The 22,229-nt window shown below is 43.0% G+C and overlaps 1 protein-coding gene across 1 annotated transcript in view; it reads right to left on the bottom strand.

Moving 5' to 3' along the window:
- Lmx1a (LIM homeobox transcription factor 1 alpha) overlaps window positions 1–22,229 on the bottom strand; it is a 135,174-nt gene that overhangs the window by 9,255 nt on the left and 103,690 nt on the right. Inside the window, exon 4 of the mRNA XM_051186199.1 lies at window positions 1,148–1,320. Within this exon, the coding sequence (XP_051042156.1) occupies window positions 1,148–1,320 (173 nt within the window). The remainder of the gene's footprint in view (window positions 1–1,147; window positions 1,321–22,229) is intronic.

Below are 22,229 nucleotides of genomic sequence, written 5' to 3'. Positions count from 1 at the left end.
CAGGATGGACCCACAAATGGCAGGCAGGCAGAGCAGGCCTCACCCCCAGTCCAGCCAATGCCCAGCTCAGGAGTGGGAAATGAATGTTAGTGATGGGGTCACTAAGCCTTTGCCTTGTTTCTTCACAGTAAAGGCTCACTAATACAGAGAGCTGTGCCTAAAACAATAATGCTAAATAGTATTCGCCACAGTACTTAAAAATGTTTTCTTTTTATTATGTGAAAATATAGTACCTAGTATAGTATATGGCCATAGTTAATAAGTAGTGAGAGCTTAATAAATGGACATAGATATTTTGGCCACAATATCCACATTTCCCTCTCTCCCATATACAGTTGGGTCAAATGTTAGCAAGGCATGGGTCATTTTACAAGACTAAATTCTGACCAGCACATATAACTAGTGGGCACAAACCCTGAATATGTCCTCAAAATAGCAGGCGCTTGCCCTCTACTTCTGACTGTCTGCACCATGGTGGCTGGGAAAATGCAGACAGCTGGAGCAACTGTTGGGTCTCAAGTGATGGATACCAGAATTGCCCTCCCAGTCTTATCTTGCTCTCCTCTGAATATGACATAAAAGGAAAATATGATTTCATTAAATCAATGTGCGATTTTACACAAATGTTCACAGGAATCCTATTTGTAACAGCCCCAGACAAGATACAACCCAGATCTTCATCAATTGGTGGTGAGTAAAAAGCCAGAGCACATCGATTCAGTTGAAGATATCATTGGAAGGAATCCCCAAGTCATGACCCCAAGGAGACTAAGTCAAGACCCACCCATAAGCGAATCTTGCAAGACACTGTATTTGTATATTTTTTGTTAAGGCATCTTGTTTATATCACAACTAGTACTTATCACAATAATTTAACTGTTCTTTATTGTTCCTTGTGGCTCTTCATGAAATAAGAGGTGATAGTGTCCTAGGGAGTTGGTATGCACACAGGAAGTCGGGAGAAATTCTAGTACTTCCCAGGCTATAATTTAACTATCCTTGGAGCCTCCTGTAGGGATCATGATCACCATCACAGACTCTGAGCCACATTTCCCGCCACTCAGACTCCCCACTACCCTCTAATACCACAGGAGAGTCCAGCTGCACACAGATGAAGGGGCCTTGCTTCTTTCTCCCCCTCTTATACCTTTCTGCAGGGCTTGGAGGATACTTCAAATGAAGCCTTGAATGCTCTCCTCTGCTGGGTTGTCAAGATGGTTCTGGGACGTTTGGGTCGCTTGTGGTCCTTGCCATCCTCTGACGCTCCTTTTCCTGCCCCATGGGCTGACTTACAAAGACTCTCTTCATCATCACTTTTGCCTAAAAAGAAGCAGAGAACAGTATTCCCAGTCCCCAGAGGTACCTCAAGGAGTTGTACATTGCTCAATAATAAGTTCTGGGATGCCAAGAGCCCAAGATGGCTTTAGGGATGAGTGCAATAACCCTTTAGAAGAAAATACTTCTAAAGCTCAGGGCCAGAGCAGAAAGTCCATAGTCACCAAGCTTTATCATAGTATGACGTCCTGGCCATACATTCATCAGATGTGTGGCATGAAGTGAGCTAAACAACTCTGAGTCCACTTTTTCATGTGAAGAAACATGACACAAGAGATCCTGCTTCCATGGAACTGATGTGGAGATGAAATGGGCTTGTATTAGTAAGGCTTTCAGAATGTTGTTCAGAATGTAACCAATACCCAGTAATGGTTGTTTACTACTGTGATTTCCTTGATGTCAGTTTTCAAAACTACACCTGCAGGAGTCAGGCAAAATTTCCCAGAACTGTCAAATATTTTAGCTACTGCCAGGAGGTAAAAACTATTAAAAGTTTAAAGGAACATCAAAAACCAACATTAGATGGCTGGAAATGACCAGGTAACACTAAGAATTCACCCAAACCTCTGGTCTATAAAACAAGCAGCACCCTAAGGAAGGTATGCGAATTACTTCAACTCAATTAGCAGAGTGAGAAATACAAGGGTAAGTATTTTCTCATTAATTTTATTCTTTGAGAATTCACACATATATACAATGAAATGTAGTCATATCCACTTCCATTCCCCCACAACTGCCCCCCAGATATTCTCGCACATGCCTACCTCTCAACTTCATGCTTTCATATATTTTAACTCACTAAGTCCATTTAGTGCTTTCCATGTGTGCATAGATGTGGGGTCATCTACTGGAGCATGGGCAACCTATCAGTGGCCACACCTCCAAAGAAGGATGCTCCCTCCCCAATAGCCAACAACTACCAATAGGTCCTCAATTAGGAGTGGAGCCTTGTAAGTCCCCTCCCCATATTAGCTAGAATCTCAGCTGGCTTGAGCTTATGTGTATTCTGTTCAGGTGCTATGGATTCATGAGTGCAATAGCTATGTCATGTCAAGTCCAGAAGAAAACATTTCAGAGGGCTTTTCCTATCCTTTATCTCTTATACTCTTTCTGCCTCCTCCTCCATGTGTTTCCTGAGCCTTGGCTGGCCAGTAGGAGGGTAGTTAATTAAGATGACCTGCTTAGAACTTAGTGCTCACAGAATACATTATTGACAGTGACTCATAATGCCAAAAGTAGAAAGAAGTCTCTCATCCTGGCATCTCTCAGAGGTACAGAAGGTGTTTCTTGGGTCTAGGAAATGCCAGGGTGAGTTACTTCTTTACAGTTTGTGCATTAGGAGACACTGGGAATTATAGATCCAAGCTAAGGAGAACCCCCACTATCTCTGGGTCTTCAGAAGCTTCCCACCCTCCTTGCAATGAAACCCTACCTCATGGCCTTGCCCTGCTGCAGTCCCTCTGGCTACTTTTTTAAAGCCCACAAAACAGACCCAGCAGTTGCATCACACACACACACACACACACACACACACACACAGAGGGGGGGGTTCTTTATTTCAACATCTTCTATAAAGGATGCACATTTGCACATGATTGTTTAGTTTAAAATATGAGCTGAGTTATAAACTGGGATTCTACCAGAGCCAAAGACTATTTCTTTTATATGAAAGAGTAATGTTTCTCTCTTTCTATGGACATTGAAAACATGTTACTTGAATGTGGAGGGGCAGCCAGTTGGGGATCTCCTGAACTGAAAGGAGGCTGAGGTAGGCAAGCACTTCTGCCCCTTATTAGCCCTTTGCTAGTCATAGCATGTCCCTAGTCCCCCAGTTGGCTTCCTCTACTACATGCTGATGACAGTAACATCCACCTTGTGGGTGTCCCAGAAGCACTGATGCTATGTACAAAAAAGCTCACATGACCTCAGCACACAGGTGATGCTTAGCATATGCTGTAGAAAGGTTATATTCTCTTTATGCCTCACTCCCTACCAAACATACAAATAAAAGACCCTGGGAGATTAAGGAGCATTAGCACCAGAGTCCTCATGAGGAGAAGGATGCCCCTGTCTCTCCTTCAGCTGTGAAGCTGCTCTTTCCCAGGAGTGATGTCGCACTTGATCTTAGTCATAGCTGTGCAAAGGGTTTCCAAGGAGATCCTAGGAGGTTTGCAGAATAGCAAGAAAAAAAATAAACATTGAAAGCAAATGCCTCAGTAAAATAAGATGATCCCCCAAGAGGCTAAAGGTAGAAAAAGAAAAGTCATACTCATATAGATTCACCCTGGAAAGGCCTTAATGCAGGTCAGAGACTCCCTCAACCCCTGATGAGGGTAGAGGGGACTTGCTGGTATAACTGATCTTTCAGTGACACTTTTAAGGAAATGGGAATGACTGGCATCCCAGGGCAAGTGACATGCAGTTGCTCCAGAAGGCAGGCAGCTAGGAACCAGTCTGTAGGCTGGCACCACAAATGCGAACCAAGGCAGCCTCAGGGTAGAGTATGCTCTAAGATGAAATCAGATGGCCTTCAGAAGCCTATCTTCTGTCAGTGGTGTCAATAAAATGGCATTTGCAATTGTCTTGCAGAAGTCAGTCTGATTCTTTTATACATTTCTCACAGAGTTTAATGCAAATGGATGTTGGAACTTTGGATCATATAGCTAATGAAAATATAAAATCTAAGATAATAATGGCTCATATATGCCCAGACCTCTCCAGGAAAGCAGTGTGGCATGTTGTCTACATGGACCCATTCTCCATCCACAGCAGTCTCCAAACTTTAGTCTTTGCCAGCTCTCTGGTCTTGGTTCACACTCCACTTTCTACCTCCAGACATCCAGACCCACATCACAGCTCAAGGACAGTCATAGGCCACAGGATGGGCATAGCTGCGTCCAATAGACCTATATTTCCACAACAGACACCAGGCCAAATATAGTCTGTGTGGTTCGGTTTACTGACCTTTGCTCTAGATCTCACCCAATCTCCCACCTCTCCATTTGAGCATATGCTTCTGGTGTGTGTGCCCCATTCTTCTGGGTCCTGACTCTGGAGCAAGAAGAACTGTTTATCTGGTACACCAAAAATGGATAGCTAGCAAGATCTAATATACTCTATGCTGTGGTCAATAATATACATACTTTTAAAAACTTTATTTCTTTTATATACCAACCACAGTTTTCCCTCCCTCCTCTGCTCCCGTCCTCTCCCCCCAATCCACATCCACTCCTCCTCTGTCTCCATTCAGAAGGCATAAGGAAGGCCTCCTGTGGGAGTTAACAAAGAATGGCATATCAAGTTGAGGCAGGGCCAAGCTCCTCCCCCTTGTATCAAGACTGGGCAAGGCAACCCACCAAAGGGAATAAGTTCCAAAGAGCAAGTTTGTGCATCTAGGACAGGTCCTGGTCCCACTGCTAGGGGCCCCACAAAAGACCAAGCTATACAATTACCACCCAGGGCCTAGATTGGATACATGCTGACTCCCTAACTGTTGGTCCAGAGTCCATGAACTCTCACAACCCTTGGTCAGCTGTCTGTGGATTTCTCCATCATGACATTAACCCCCTTTGCTCATATAATCCCTCCTCCCTCCCTACAAATGGACTCCAGGAGCTTGGCCCAGAGCTTGGCTGTGGATCTCTAATATGCATACTTTTTAAATGGGATGTTGCTACCTGAACAGTCCCCATTGTGGACTTTCAGTTGTGCTGGTGGGTCTAAATGAGTAAGATGTTGAAGAGGGAAAGTGGCAGGTAATTTGGAGTCCCAGGAGCTGCCCATCCCTGTCCTTCAACCACTTTCTGCTAGAGTGTGTGAATCCTAGGAGCCCAAGTTATTTTGAGGCTTTCTTGGAGATGCTCTGAACCACTCCAGGACATTCGAGGAGGCTCCTCCCTCCTCTCTTTCTGCAGAGCAGTCTTGCCAGACCCCACAGCCTTCTCCATGAGAATATGCAGTGTGGAATATGTCTCCCAGAGCCAGATGGAGTACCGGGAAGCAGAAAATGGTAGAAAACCTTCAAACGGCAAAGCAGGCATCTTCCACTGCCAGAGCCTCCCACACCCCCATGTAGGCTGGAGCTATCCCTCATAATTTAAGGTGACATCCCTCAGCAGAGATGAAAGGAACAGCACTCTCAGCTCTCCAACAACAAATGTCAGCATCCCTGGAGGCCATTTAGACACAAGCACCACATAAATCTGACTCTTGGTGGGGGAAGCCCAGAGATTAAGTCTCTGTACAGCCTACCAGAGAAAAATGAATTGGCTTGGCACAAAGCTTGAACATGTTTCTCAGGGCCTTTCTCTCCCCATGCCCCCCCACCTTTTTCTTAAAGTCTGGACTGGTTTAGGAGGGTTGTTTCCCCATCATTTTTCAGCCCACTCATTTATGACATAAGCAGTCGCAGATGAAAGAGCCAGCCATGCTTTATGGCCAGGAGACCAAGCACCACTACCTGTGGGGCCCTGCAGATTCATTTCAGGTTGTTGGAAAACTCCCAACAGCCCGTAAACAGGGTATAAGATAACTGACCTTGGTCCAGGAGGTGAGAGGGAGGGAGGGGGACAAAAGATCTTCGTGCTAGAAGAAGGGGAGACAAGCAAAGGCCCCCGTGCTTCCCCAGTGATGAGCCTCATAACTGTCTCCCAGGCTGGGGGAGTACAGGAAGGCTCTGGGATTTGTTGTAGGTAGAGGGAGCAGGGGAAGTCATCAAGGAGGGATTTATGATGACGGGATATATAGGGAGCTGTTTCAGCCACTGCCTTGCACTGTATGGGATTGGAATTTCATCCCTTCCTGAGAACAGCAGTGGTCGTCTCGAGATATAATGAGCTCAGAACAGCGTGTAAAGTCCAAGAGGCAAGAGCTGCAGGTCTTCAGACAGAGTGTCCATGCCATTACTGTTCTAGAATTGCCTGATGTACAGTTCTTGGAGGAGACTCAACTACTCACACCAGGAGCAAAGGTCTAAGGAAAGATCTGACTGGAAACTGTGGTGATGGCTTGTTGCTGGTAAATTGTTCATCTTGTAAGTATTAGGACTTGAAGTCAAGCCCTCAGAACCTATGTTTAAGGGATTGTGACTCATACTAGTAATCCCAGTGCTGAGGAGGCAGAGACAGGTGGACTCCTCAGGCCCAGTGGCCAGCCAGTCTACCCTTCTTGGTAAGCTCAAGGCCAGTGAGAGAACCTGACCTGATAACAACATGGGTGGCAGGCGAGAAACATATTCAAAGTTGTTCTCTATCCTCCACATGTATGCGCATGTGTGCCAGCAGGCACACACACACACACACACACACACACACACACACACACGATGGGGAAAGAAGAGACAGAGATACTACTTGACAAAGAACTTATTCATCAAATGATATTCTCAAGTTAGTTAATCAGCCCTGTGTGTGACACAAGGTCAGACTAAGACAGAGGGAGGAGGTGAAGAGGATCCAGCTTGTACTCAGCGGCAAGAAAGACTCAGCATCCAGAGAGGCTCAGGGAGAAAAGGGTCTCTGAAAGGCTGCCTGGGTGCAGAGAATGAAAGGGGCAAAAGGTCAGCAGAGGTCTCCAGGTGGGAGAGGAGAAAGGAAGTCGAGGGAACAAATACATTGGTAGTCGGGAAGCCAGACATTCATCAGGAAGAGTAGCTCCTCACATAAGCTAGTGCCATCAAGTACACTAGCAGGGCACACAAAGAGAGCCAGAATGGCCCCCTGATCTTAAGGAATGGGACAATGAGTTATGAGAGTTAACAAACAGGAAGGACAAGAACATAGGAGAGTGAGTGGCTGAGGTCCTCATCGTTGGCCAACACTGGGGGGGGGGGGGAAGCATTTAGGAAAAAGAAGTGAATGGATGAAGAAACTCTGCAGGAAAGGAGGGGGAGGGTTTGGAATGCAGAAGAGAGGAAGCAGGTGTTCCCAAATATGCTCAGAACTAGTGGGGAAGATTGGGGAACTAGAGCAGAAAAGTGTAGCAGGCCTCACAGCTTCAGACAGAGGCTGCACATCTCATCCCAGGAAGGGGGATGGAGAGTGGAGAGGTTGTCTGGGCTTTACTGGCAGAGAGATGATGTGATCAGCATTGATGAGGAATAAGTGTTACAGGTGGGGGTTCCACGGCCACCGCAAGTGGGGGAAAAGTCAGGTTACTATGGACCATTGCTGTGCGCATGTGTGAATGGCAGCTTCAAGCCACACATTTGTTTTGTAATAAGAACAGATCCACCTTAGAGAGCCATGCATGGTCCCTTGGAGAAGGGGAAAGGGACAAGATCTCTTGAGCAAACTGGGGACATCGGGGTAGGGGAGAAGGAGTTAGGAGAAAGAAAGGGGGAGAGGAGGAGGAAGACATGAGGGACCAGGAAGATTGAGTTGGGGGAAGAATAGAGGAGAGCAAGAAAAGAGATACCATAATAGAGGGAGCCATCATAGGTTTAAAGAGAAATCTGGCACTAGGGAAATGTCCAGAGATCTACAAGGATGATCCCAACTAACAATCTAAACAATAGTGGAGAGGCTACCTTAAATGCCCTTCCTGATAATGAGATTGATGGCTACCTTATATGCCATCATAGAACCTTCATCCAATAGCTAATGGAAACAGATGCAGACACCCACAACTAAACACTGAGCCGAACTCCTGAAATCCAGTTGCAGAGAAGGAGTAATGAGCAAAGGGGTTAAGACCAGGCTGGGGAAACCCACAGAAACAGTTGACCTGAACAAGGGAGAGCTCATGGACCCCAGACTGACAGCTTAAAAAACAGCATAGGACAGAACCAGGTCCCCCTACATGTTAGTGACAGTTAGGATGCCTGGGCAATCTATGGGGACTCTGGTAATTAAACAGCATTTATACCTAGTGTACAAATGGACATTGGAGCCCACTCCCCATAGAGGGATACTTTCTCAGCTGAGACACATGGGGGAGGGCCTAGGCTCTGCCCCAAAATGATGTGACAGACTTTGATGATCCCCATAAAAGGCTTCACCCTTTCTATGGAGCAGAAGAGGGGGGGACAGGAGTTGTGGGGGGCATGAGAGAATGGGAGAGAGAGGGAACTGGGGTTAATATATAAAATGATATTGTTTCTAATTTAAATAATAGAAAAGAACATGTCCACCATTCAAGAACCAGTTCCATGTCCAGCCTTCTGTCCAGAATATATGCATCGCTGTCACTCAAATAACATGAAACTCCCTTCCCAACTGCTGAAGAGAGGAACCTGCCATCTCAGAGTTCAGGAACCTGCTACCATATACACAGGGCCTCAGTGGCAGGCCCATGCCCACTTGGAATGAGGGAAGAAATGAGGTTTCTAACCTGCAAATCAACCACAAGAAATGACAGGCACCTATGCATGCTCAGGCCCAAGTGCAACAGAAGGTCTAATGCTTTGTGTCCACAGACCTGAAGCTCTGTTTTCCAGTTCAGAAACACGCAAGAAGTGGTGCAGAGGAGATGGAGGTTCCACTCCTGCTTTTGCTACCCAGCAAAACTCCTCTGATCCTGAGACCCAATTCCTTCACCTACAAGGTAGTTTTAAAGCACCTAGTGTTATGATAAAGCTTGAAGGGAACCTTGCATGGGTTCCATGGCAGATTCCATGGCAGGCGACCCAAGGATGCCTCCTGCTTGCAACATGTCATGTACTGGACATTGCAGGCTGTGTGTGGCTATTATTACTGAGTGAGAAAAGAAAAGACCCGAAAGGGAGGTTTCCCCTGGAGAGTGGATGTGTACCCATGTTCCTCCTAGAAGCCATTCTTTTTAGTCCCAAAAGGACAGAGCTCACTTAAATCTCCATCACACTCCCATCCTCCCCTTCCTCCCCATACCACCTTTCAGCCAAGCCCGAGGAAGCCTTCCAATCAGCTCCAGGAGCCTGAGGAACAGAGCAGACAAAAGCCAAGCTACACTCTGGAGTGAGGCTGTAGGTAGGGTGTTCCAAGAAAGACACCTTTGTTCAGAGATGTCCACTGCAGATGGAGGATCTGTGCCAGGCCAAGGGGAGGGGCCAAAAGGGTCAGAGCCAGGGCATCCTGCTCAGACTTCAGGCAGGGCCCCAAAGGGGAGCTGTGTCTGTGTTCCTAAGTTTTGGCTGCTAGCCACAGCTGGATGCCCCCCTCTGCCTTCCTCAGAAAACTGGTGCCCATGAAGAGCGACCTTGTGCTTCGGAGGCATAAAGAGAAACAGGCTGGTATTGGCCTTGAATGGTGAAAGTACCGCTGACTGAATTGCACATTTGAATGGCTGTTAGGCTAACACCCATCCTGATTCACTCCTACACACATGCACGCACACATGCACGCACACACGCACACACACCTTTCCCTCTCTGAATTTTTCTCTCAGTCACAGGAAATATGTGCAATCTGAACTGCTGCTGAATGGGAGTATAAATGCTAATTGTAACAGTGCCTGTGTCACACAGTGTCTGAAGTTTCCAGAGCCTCGACAGCAAAGTGCTCAGATCAAACAGGGATACATGGACTAAACAAAGCCTGTAACTTGTTCTGTTTTCATCTGGCCAGCCTCCAAGGGGGAGGCTGTGAAGCTCATAACAAGTTAATTCAGTTGTTTGAGGCTCACGGATCAGTCTAGATAAAAGCTCATTAGTCCAGCTGCCCAATGGTCACCATGCACAGGGTGTGATATGCATGACATCCTATTAGCTTATATTAATAAGATGAGTGCACTTGCCCTGATTTAGAAAGTGACTCCAGTGGACCGAATATCATCTCTCTTCAGAGCAGTCCAATTTCATTGTGCTAATTAGTAGTCTTCAAGAGGATAAGCTGCCTGAGTAAAATTAAATTGTTTGCAGGCAAGGCTGGAAAACAAAGGGTTAATGATCCCTTCATGGAAAGAGAAAGGAAGAAAGAAAGAAAGGAAGGAAGGAAGGAAGGAAGGAAGGAAGGAAGCAAGCAAGCAAGCAAGCAAGAAAGAAAGAAAGAGAGAGAGAGAGAAAGAAAGAAAGAAAGAAAATGGGAAAAAAAAGGAACTATACTATTCGAGGTGGTGAGGGAGTTCAGGGGAGTTGGCTAATAGGCTAAAATTTAGAAACTCAGGAGTATCTACTTTTGACATAGTAATACTGCATTCTTGTCTATGAAGTTCATTTTCAATAACTCTGCAAAAGAAAATTACAAAGAAAATCTCAATCTCTCTCTCTCTCACACACATACACAAACACACATCTCATCATGCTCATAATGAAAGTAAGGTTCATATTTTGTGTTGGGCCACATTCATAGCCATCCTAGGGCCCAGGGTACTGGCAAGCATGTTAGACATAAAGAAGACAGAAATGCTACTTCCTTCACTGAGGCTCAGAAAGGATGACACTTATGCCACATGACCTTCAACCTCAAACTTTCCTTCACATTGATATTCATGCCAATGACATTCTACCATTGCATCAATACCCACAAAGAGGATAGAAGAAAGTTATGGAAAAGTAGAGAAATTTTTAGTGGGGATAAAGAGAAGAAGGAAGGACACAAAGAAAAGCAAGTGGAAATAAACAGAGAGGGATGGCAACCCTAGAGAACAGGTGTGATGATGCAATTACTGGTCCAGCTGGTGTGAAATAGATCTCATTCTCCAGGGTCAGCTTACAGGAAGAAGAGGAGTCCTTGGTCCTAGCTGGCTGGGCTATCCTTATCAACTGAGGGCTTTTAACACACAATGTTATTTATGGGTGAAAAGGCAAGATTGGGTGAAAGTAACACAGATATCTTTTGTAGGACAGCTTTAAGATACATTAAGAACATATCAAGTATATTTTATGCAACAAACTCTGTTGCCACCCTCTAGAGAGGATCTATGATTACACCCTTGAGTAAAATTGGGTATACTAAGATGGTCTTGATTTCAGGGTAACTGTTGCTAACATCACCATCACAACACACTATGTCATTAATTATTCTTGAATTTCTACTGTTACACATTTCTTCCCAGTCTTACTATTATATATAGCACAGAGTTTGCTATCTGGGCTACAGAAAAACATACTGCTTCACCCACAATAAGTCTAAAGCCTAGAAGAGTGTCAACAAAGTTGAACATGCTTCAGAAGCAACTACAGGGCTGGGCAGAACAGGCTGCCAGGCTGGTCTTTGGGGTTTTGATTCAGTGGGTCTGGGACCAGCCTGTGGCTTTCTAGCTCTAACTGAACTGGGGTGCCACCATGCTAGGTCAGAAAAACCACACTTGGAGAATCACTAACCTAGAGCACAGCTTTGTAAACTATGGGTCACAAATGAGGGGTCATGTGAAGCTTTAAAACAATAAGGGGTTTCTGAATGCATAACAGCCAAAATATTAACTAAAGATCAATCTCAGAATGAATGAATTAGGGGCATATCTGACCGTATTCCCCATGTTTTCCCCATGACAGCTTTGGTTCTGAGCACACATGAATACTTTGTACTGCACATGCCAATGAATGATACTTGGAACACATCTCCAAGACACAAGACTGTAAAACTCTGTGACCTGAAGCATATTTCCTGTATATAAAATATTTCCTGCTCTTTTCAAAGCAATGGTTTGATTGTGGAAAACAAGGACCTGTAATACTCCCCAACCATCATTTCTCAGCATGAATCAAATTAGGATATCTTTGGATTGTATTCTTAGAATGTTTGCTTTTTAAAATGCTGCTTGGATGCTGATATGGGTTTCAAGAGGACAATCATTAATTGAATTTTGACTTGAAGTTAGAACAGAATTTTCTAACAATTTCTGATATAGCCCAAAAAGCATCCTGATATTTTGTAGTATGTATTTATGCAATACAGTATTCCCTGCATTGACAAAATATATACCAACTCTGAAAAACACTGAAGAGGCTGAACAGATGTCCTGAAGTATGTAACACCCAGCCATGCTTTAATTCTTAATGTACATATAAATAAGTGTATCCATCTCATTGCTATGCAAAATTGCTTCTGTCTTTGATAAACAGTAAAGTTATATCTATGCTAAACATTGCTTAAAATAAAAGTTTAAGAAGCCTGGATCTAGAATGCTCTCTCATTCCCCTCTCCTGCTGCACTGTTGTGTGCACACAGGGGTCTGGTTAGGGTTTCTGAAGAGGCACCAGCAACCATAAAGCCTTCTCAAACTCACGTAGCTGAGACCTGTGTCCAGTTTTAACTGTTTCAGCCAAATCTTCAGTGATGCTTGTCAGGTTTGATAACTGAGGGAAATGGAACAATGCTTTAAATCATAAGGACTATGGGGAAGGGCAGGAATAACATGAGATTGTAAAATAGGTTGTCATGGCATCCATCTCCTTGAATGACAGTACCACACAGAGGGTGAATCACCCTCCTCTTCATCAGTGGAGTAGCTGCTATACATCAGAGCCACAAATGTACCCAAGCTAGTAAGAGAGACAGTGAGGGTCTCAAAGACCTCTGCATCACAGTCATCTCTCCTTGACCCTCAAGCTTCAGCAACTCTCTCCCACCTTTCTTCATTATCACCTTCTTCTAGGACTGAGGCAAAGTGCTGATCAGCCCTTCTGTTTGCAGAGCCCAGATGACTCCAGAGTATGCATCTCTCACATACACGGATGTCACCAAATGTGTCCTAGATCACATTCTGAAATGAGTCTTCCCTTGGGGTCAGTTGTTTTATCTCTTCTGATGATGTTGAGAGCTGGCAAATGAGAAATAGCTTGGTTTAGCATTGTGGGTACAGCTGAACTTTAGGGAAACACAGGTAGCTGTGACTGTAGAAGCAGCTGCAGTCTAGCTGTGCTATTGGAGTCTAAGTTAATATCAATTCTCTGCCTTATACCTGAGAAGTGTGTCGACCCCACTTTTTTCTAGTTTAATTTAATTTTCCACTGAAGGGGTTCCTAGTTTTATATAAACAGTATTATTATGGATAAATAAATATGTTTCAGTGTTCAGATATTTCTCATATTAAACCATCATCCATGCATTCCCCTAAAATATCTATTTTTCCAGAGTGATTAATATACACCTATAAGCAAGACAGAATCCCTTCCTCCATAGACTTACTGGGTAGTGGAGGAGATGAAAGAGTAAGCATTTCTGAAACTGGACACAGAGTTTTAACAAAATGTAAGATTCTAGAGGATACTATCGAGGGCAGTCCTTGGAGGTCATAGAGATCAGGGCAGTATTCTGCAAAACTGTCTGTAGACACAAAATAAAGGGGAAGAGAGCAAGATTCTGTTATCACAAACAAGTGATGGCAATGCAGGAGTGATGAACAAGGATGGTCAGGAAGGTCCATGTGTTTCTCTGTTCCAAAATTCAGAGCCACCAGAAGGAGCTGATAAGAGCAGATAAAAAAAAAAAGGGCTTTGAGTCAGAGAACTGAGTATGATGCTGTTTTGAGGGGGTAGGATCAGGGAATAACTTATTTAATTTATCCAAATTGTAGCTCCTTGCATAGTAGACATCCAAGAAATCCAAACCATTAATAATATTCTCAACCACAACTGCATATTCACGAAGTGATACAGTTCATATATTTGTCTACACAGAGATCTTTCTTTAAAAGCTAAACAATATCAAGCATGGTAGTGCATTCTGCAGTCTCAGCACTCAGGAGGCTGGAGCAGGGGACTTCTGAGTTTCAGGACAGTCTGAAGTAATGCCCTGTCTCAAAAAATGAATGTGTGCACACACGTACATAAGAGAAAAGGAAAGATTTTAAAAGAAGAAAGAAATGGAAAACCACTTTAGTCACATGCAGGAAGACAGTCATACAAGCAAATAATCAGCCCTGTGAAGGGATTCTGTGGCCCATACCTACACCAAGCACTGACCACAAATTAATGTTACAGCCACTACTGCAGCTTCTGGAAGTATAGTTGTGAATAGAATAGAGGGACCTCCTTATGCAAGTAGAAGCTATCCTCCTTCGAGGAAGGCATAACCAATAAATAAATAACAAACTCAATCATTTTAGAATCCATGTCAAATTTAAACAGCAATAAGTAGATACTTAAACCAGGATACCTGTAATATCAGTGGTGATGGGTGGTCAGAATGCTCAGGAGTTAAGACCCTCCAGGAAAAAAATGACATTTGATGGTGACAAAAGAAAGCAAGCTAAGCAGTGAGCTCATGGCAGAATGATGCTGGCTCAAAGTGATCAGCTATCATAGCCGAATCTCTCCTCACCAAGAGTAAAAGAGAATAAAGGAAAAAAGAGCGAGAGCCTGGTGTGGTGGCACCCGCCTTTATTCCCAGCACTTGGGAGGTAGAGGCAGGTGGATTTCTGTGAGTTTGGAAACAGGATGGTCTACAAAGTGAGTTCCAGAACAGCCAGGACTACACAGAGAAGCCCTGTCTCAAAAAAAAAAAAAATGAGAGAGGGGGGAGGGACAGAGAGAGAGAGAGAGAGAAGATAGTGGATCATTTGGGTTGACTACAGGATGTGGCAGAAGGTTTGGATTGAATCTAATTAGGATAAGAAACTGTATATAGAAACTATGTGATGGTTATATGGTTATTCCTGCTTGTCACTTTGACTACACCAGGAATGAACTAAAACCCAAGCATTTAGGCACACTTGTGAGGGGTTTTCTCTTAACTAATAATTTGAAGTGGATAACCAAATATTGCAACTACTCAAGCATTTGATTATCCATTTGGTTGTTACAGAAAAATTCTTAACTGTCATTGATGGTTGTTGCTGTAATAGTATATTGCCTGTATTTTAACTTCCTTGAGCTTGGGCAAGTGCACAAGTCTTTTTAAAAGAAACATGGTTTATTTGCACAAAACTGATCAGTTTTGAGAGATCTTTAATACCCTTGAAGTAGTTTTTGTGGGTCTAAAACAAATGGTAAGAATTTGAATTGGTCCCTCTTGTTATAGTATTAAAATTAAGTCTACTTAATTTATCAAGTCATGTTCATACCCTGATTTTATATACTTGTATCTATCAATAAACATTGTGATACTTGAAAAAAGTAATTTGAAGTGGAAGACTGCCTTTTAACCTGGATCTTTTGAGGTGGGAAGATCCACCTTTTATCTGGGCCACACCTTCTGCTGGATAAAGACATGGAAGAAGGAAGCTTTCAGGCTTTGCCTGCTTGCTGTCACCATCTGTCACCCATTCCTTCGCTGGAATGTGATTCTGGCACATATACTGAAAACCAGCTGAGACATCAAGCCTTATGGACTGAAAAGTTACTATATTCTTGGATCTTCTGTTGGTATACAGTCATTATTGGACTGGCTGGACCACAGCCTAGAAATAATTCTAATAAATCCTCTTTGTGTATACATAACTAGATATATAGATGATAGATATTGACATATATTTATATAGAGAGACATATAGATACAGATATACATATACATATAGGTAAAAAGATGGTAGACATAAATGACTGATAAATGGATAGAGAGAGATGATAGATATAGACAGATTGATAGATGTATAAATGTAGATACAAATATATAGACAAATAGATTTATTCTGTATGTCCTGTTCCTCAAGAGAATCCCAACTAATACACACTGGACGAGACAAAGTAGATGGCAACACTTTTTCCTCATCACCCCAAATTCATAGCTTTACTCTTTACTTTGCCCTCTCTCTTCACCATGGAAACCCAGAACCTGCTCTCTAGTCAAGGCAAAAGAAGGCTCCAACTTTATAGAACTAATATGCTGGTCTCATTTTTTTTTCTTTCTACCACCCTAGATGCCTCTAATTTCTTCCTTGTCTGTTTTATAGGCTTTCTGTCACTTGGACATATTCCTTGTCCACTGTTTGCTCTGTCACCTGAAGGACAACGTTTGCATGTGTCAATGGGAAACATTTACAAGGAAGTCAGAAGACAGGGAGAAACCAAGGTCTTTCCTTGTGCTCTCTATTCCTTGGGTGATGTCTCTGGCAGATGTGGGCATTTCCCCACAGTGCCAGCTCACACCTGGCAGCTTTTCCTTTCACCAGATGCCCCGGAACTTATATCACCTCCTCAGTGTGTCAATTTAGGGGACCCAGAGGCATGCTTTGTTGCTAATTTGGAGATCGCCCTGCCATCCTGATCTGCTTTCATGTCCATCATCTCACTGGCTGTGTTTTTGGTGCTCTGAATTAAACTCAGTGTTTTAAATGTGGACAGCTGTGTATCCTTTCTACGCTGAGCCCTGGCTGATTCAGTTCTTAAGCGTGGTGAGGGTCTTCAGCACAGAGTGACTGACTCATCTGCCTGGTAAGTATCTAGAGATACTTTATTTCACTGGCCACACCTCAAACCCAGATTAGCTCAAGGCATCATCCTGTGTTAACTTCCTTGAATCTCTGTTTGCAAGGCTTATACAAGAGGAGCACGCATGCACTGGAGGTTAAAAGACATTTGCTCCAAGACTCAGACTTTAGATCCAGAATTCATTAAAGATTAGTACTATAAGTCTACAGTCAGCACCATGGCCAGATCCAAGAGGCACAAGGCAGAAAACTAGAGGCCCCTATGAATCTAGAAGATACCTTACGCCAGAGACTGGGAAGAGAAAGTGGACCGTGTAACACTTTAGCTTTTAAAAACCACTCTTCAATTTGCCCACTGTGTACTGAGCTGTAATGTACAGACCAAGCAGGCAAGAGCACAAGCTCTGTCACATCATGTATCACCTCTAGGAATAGTTAACATTGATACAATCTCTGAAATCTGTCCTGGAAAGTATCTATCACATTCCATCAACTGTATGGTTGTAAGATATGTTGTTATTTTATGGACCACCAAGAAGGGAAAATGTGGCCAGTGAAACTTCGATGCACTTAGGGGAGGGGTCCCCTTTCTTCAGCCTTGTAATCACTGATAATGTCTATGCTCTAGTAAATAACCCCATATCTATGCTCATGGAAACAATTCTAATTAGACTCTGTGTCATTTTTAAAGGCATTTGAGTAGGAGGGGACTTGTTAGGGAGAAGGGTTACAGAGGGAGTGAAGGGAAAAGGGTACAGAGCAAGAATATGATGAAAACACTTTATATACATCTATGAAGTTGTCTACTAATAATTTTAACTTATTTTTAAATACAAGGTAAAACATTTTCTGACCACATCAACTGTGTCCTATTCTAATTTGTGTACTTTAAGATGGAACCAGTAGGTTGGGAAGGTGATTAATTTCATAAAATTCTTGCTAAAGGGACATGAGGAGCTGAGTACCCATGGAAGAAAGATAGTTATTGTAGTGTGTGCTTGTAATCCAGCTCTGGGAATGAAGAAATAAGTGGATACCTGGGCTTGATGATCAATCAGTCTAGCTCAATCATGGGGTTCCATGTTCAATGAGAGACCCAGTCTCAAAAAAAAAAAAAAAAGTTGATGGCAAGTAGATGGAACTAGAAAAAAATCATACTGAATGAGGTTACCCAGACCCAGAAAGACAAACATTCTATGTGCTATCTTATAAGTGGCCATAAAGTAAAGGATAACCACAGACCTAGAGAAGTTACGTAACAAGGAGGCCTAAGGTGGGAACACCATGAATCTCACTATAAAGTAGAAATAGATAGACATCACTGTTGTTTGTAAAAACAAACAAATAAACAAAAATAAAATAGATAAACCGAAGACAACACCCAGTGCTATGACCCCACATATAGGCACAAACATGTGCATGTGGATACATAAATGCACAAACATACACATATAGGAAACAAAAACTAGTACCTTTAATGTGAAGCATGACATCAACTTTGGTTCAGGCCAATGGTTCCTAACCTTCCTAATGCTGCAACCCTTTAATACAGTTCCTCATGTTGTGGTGACCCCCAACCACAAAACTCTCTTGTTGCTATTTCATAACTGTAATTTTGCTACTGTTATGAATCATAATGTAAATATCTGTTTACAAGATATCTGACATGTGCCCCCAAAGGTGTCATGACCCACAGGTAGAGAACTGTGGTGGTTTAGGTACTCAAGTCCTCTCAAACCAAATACTTTATTTAAAGAACTATCTAGGCATTCTAGGAAATCCCAAAGCTCGTGATCTTAGTGGGACACCCACTAACTAGAGGATTAGGGATGAGTAGTCATAACTCCTTCACCAATTCCAAACACAATTTGAACCACATTTGTAAGACACCAAAGGAGGTGGAACAGAGTCCTGAAGTGAGTTAGAGAAAGTTTGTATCACCTATGTAATTACCAGTAACTACAATGTGCTCTTGGGCAAGGAACTTATCTCCAGTTTCCTCAACTATGAAATGAAAGACTTAAACAGATGCTGTCTTGGATCTCATTCAGCTTGACCTTCTGTGATCACACTTCCATGTTTGTAATTGAAAGTGGGAAATACTAACAAATTTGCTGTTTATGGTCATGAAGTTGACCATGGTTTCTCAACAATGAATATCTTCTGTCCCACCAAACAGTGGCAAATCAAATCTATGTGGGCTCTTTCTCTAGTTGTGAGTGAATGGTAACCACATCCACACAAACACATACACACACAAAAGCAGCTGTCACACTACAAACGTCAAAGTGCTTCTGGTGAGAAATAGTTGAGACCATCGTGGATCAAATGTTGAGTCCCCCTAAAACTCATACATTAAAATCTTAAGCCCCAAAGTGATAGTATTAAGTTTGCTTTCTGTTGTCTTGATAAATACCATTCCCCAAAGCAGCTTGGGGTGGGGAAGGTCTATTACATCTTGTAAGTGACAGTCTATCATGAAGGGAAGCCAAGGAGAGGGCTCAAAGGCAGGAACTACAGTAGAGATCATGAAGGAATACTGCCATTGGTTCAGTCTCAGGTTCTAATTCAGCTATCTTTCTTATCCTGGTCTGCCCAAGGATAGCACTGCCCACAGTAAGCTGGATCCTCCTACATCAGTTGACAACCAAGAAAATGCCCACACAGACATGCCAATAGGCCAACATGATGGATGAGCAATTCCTCAGTTGAGGTTCTCTTTTCCAAAGTGTGTCTAGGTGACAACCACAATCAAACATCACAGTATTGAAGGTAGGACAATTTAAGAGTAATAGAGTCATGAGAATGAAGAACTCATAAATAGGATTAGTGCCCTTATAAAAAGGGATCCTAAATAACTCAGTCTTTTCCCAGGTCATGAGGATACAATTAGACGTTGACAACTTGCAACCCCAAAGGCTCTGGCCAGAACTCACTTTTTCTGGCATCCCAACTTTGGACTTGCAGACATGGTTATTAGGCATAAATTCTGTTGTTTATAAAGCATGTGCCCTGGCCTGTGATATCTTGTTATGGCAGCCTTTGCAGACTAAAGATGAGAATCTTCTACAAAGTATTTATGACAGTGAACAAAGCCTGTGTTCGACCTCCAAAAATGATTTACCTTCAAATTCATTATGACACAATGTGAGTAGCTATAGAAGTTGTCACTTGGACTATGTGTTTCAGCAAACTCCTCAATTTGCTTTCTTCAAATCTTAGTCTAAGTATTCTCCCATGAACTTCTCATATTTCACAGTTGAATACATCTAGAGTCAAGAAAAACAACCTGGGTGTAGGGAAGTAGACTCTGTGAAATCAGCCCAAAGGAGCCTTGCAAAGGAAGGCTGAAATGCACCCTGTGCGGGAGCAACAGGCAGCCCCAGTGAGGCTGTGGAGAATTTGCCACTTGGCAGATGTGCAGTTCTGCCAAAATTCACTCAAAGTTCCTCAACTTGGGCTCAGAAATCCAGGGCTCAGCAAAGAAAGAGTCGTTTTCTATTTTTTTTTTTTCTTTCATCCTTATAAAAGCCAGAAGAAAGTGCCAGAATATGGTTCTAACCAGCTTCTTCAGGGAAAGCCAACTCCTGGAGGGCCACAAGACTGTAGCACAGGAGGGTGGTGAATACTTCCTAGCCCTTTCCCTAACAGAAGCCTTATGCAATCACCGCCTGCTCTGCTTTCATGAGGCACACACATCTGCATAAACAGGGGGTCTCCAAGTTGTCGATGATTGTTTAAAAAGAACATAAAGATAATTCAAAATTCAAAGTGAACTGATGTCCTGTACATATAGATCTAAGCCAGTCCTTGTGGAAAGTGCTACAGACCATGTCACATTCCCTTTGGCACGTCCCACTTTGCAGAGACCGTGTGTCTGGTGACCTCTGTCTTTCCTTCAGATGCCCTCAAATCTCCCTAGTCACATCCTGGCTGTTAAATCAGCAGCACCAGCTGTGGTGTGTCTTTGTCAAACAATCTAATGTGCAGCTTCCCAATCATAAAGAGTCAGGAAGACATCCTTGGAGTGTTGGCACTCTTGGGTTTCATTCCCCTCTCTCCTAGTGCATGGTCAGGATACTTAAGGACCAGAGTAAGTTCCCTAATAGATAAGTATGATAATGAATCCCTTTAGTTGAACATTTACTTGGTGCCAGGCACCACAATATGTACCATTGCATGCAAACCCCAGAACATTTCACTTAATAGGTAGTGAAGGGAAAAATCAAATGCTTACTCAAGCTCACCAGCCATTAGGAGAAAGAACTGGGACAAACAAGGCACCCATACCCACAATCGTCTTTATTTTAAAACAATATGTTAACTGATTCACTGAATACTCCTATCCTCACCAGTTCCTAGATTCTCTATGTCATTTAAAAACTTACACATTGAATAGTTGCTGATGTATTCAGACAATGAATCCTTACTCATTTGTGTTGGAGTCTATCTGGACTATGGAAAAAGTGTAACTTTTTAAAACATATTTTATGTTTCTTAGATGGTTTAGGGGCTGGTCATAGAAGAGGGACTCAAATGTTGTGTGAATGGTATGATGGTGACAGCAATATACAGAGACTTCTGTCTTGTGTGTGATGTGTGTATGGTGTGTAGTGTGGTAATATATTATTTATGATTTATTAAAGCTTGTCTGAGGGTTCAGAATGCAAAGCTAGACAGAAGGCAAAGGTCAGGCAATGGTGAAACACACCTTTAATCCCAGGACTCAGAGACAGGCAGGCAGATGGATCTCTCTAAGTTCAAAGCCACCCTGGCCTACACAAGAGTGAAGAGCAATAGAGCTCATGCCTTTGATCCCAACACTTAGGATCACAAGCCTTTAATCCCAGTACTAGGGAGGTGGAGACAGGAGCGATATGGCTAGGTGGAGAAAGGAATATCAGGCAGGAGGAGACAGGAACTTGGATCTTTTGCCTCTGAGGATTCACAGAGACAGAACTGCCATGTCAGACAGGTAGAGGTAAGATTACTGGCTTGGATGCTTTGCTTCTCTGATCTTCAGTGTAAAGCTTGAATGCCATTATCTATCTCAGGGTTGCTATTATTTGTGTTACAGTGAAGTGTGTGTGTGGTGTGTTTAGTGTATGTGTGAATGTAATGTGTGTTTGTGTATGTGTGCATGTAGTGTGTGTGGTATATGTGTGCATATAGTATACTATAGTATTGTGTGCATGTAGTGTATGTGTAATGTGTGTATGTGTGTAGTGTGAGTCTGACATCAAGCAAGCTCCCAGGAGAATCTGACTTTTTAGTCCTAACATATATTTTAAGAATCACTGCTTTATTGGTATTGTCAGGTGTGTGTGTGTGTGTGTGTGTGTGTGTGTGTGTGTGTGTTCAAACTCAGGTGTTTTCATCTTTCTTGCAGCCCTGCAGACTCAGACAAAAGGCCAGTGAAAAACTTGTAGAAAACCTACCTGGTCTTAAAACCTCAGCTTTTTCTATGATTCCTAAGTCTGTGTTACACACACTTAAGTCCCTAGATACATGTGCTCAACTTCCCACTAGACCAGATGTCCACCTTTCACCAAGTCACTCAACATGCCCCTCCTGAACTAAATACCTAGATGGTTCTTTACTTTCTGGACATTTTTTCTCTGCTGTAACATCTGCACACTTTAGAAACCTTAGTGTCATCCTTAATGTGA

The sequence above is a fragment of the Phodopus roborovskii genome, unplaced genomic scaffold, assembly GCF_943737965.1.
Source record: "Phodopus roborovskii unplaced genomic scaffold, PHOROB, whole genome shotgun sequence".
NCBI lineage: Eukaryota > Metazoa > Chordata > Mammalia > Rodentia > Cricetidae > Phodopus > Phodopus roborovskii.
The sequence above is the reverse complement of the archived record's forward strand: the minus strand, read 5'-3'. Positions and strand labels throughout refer to the sequence as shown.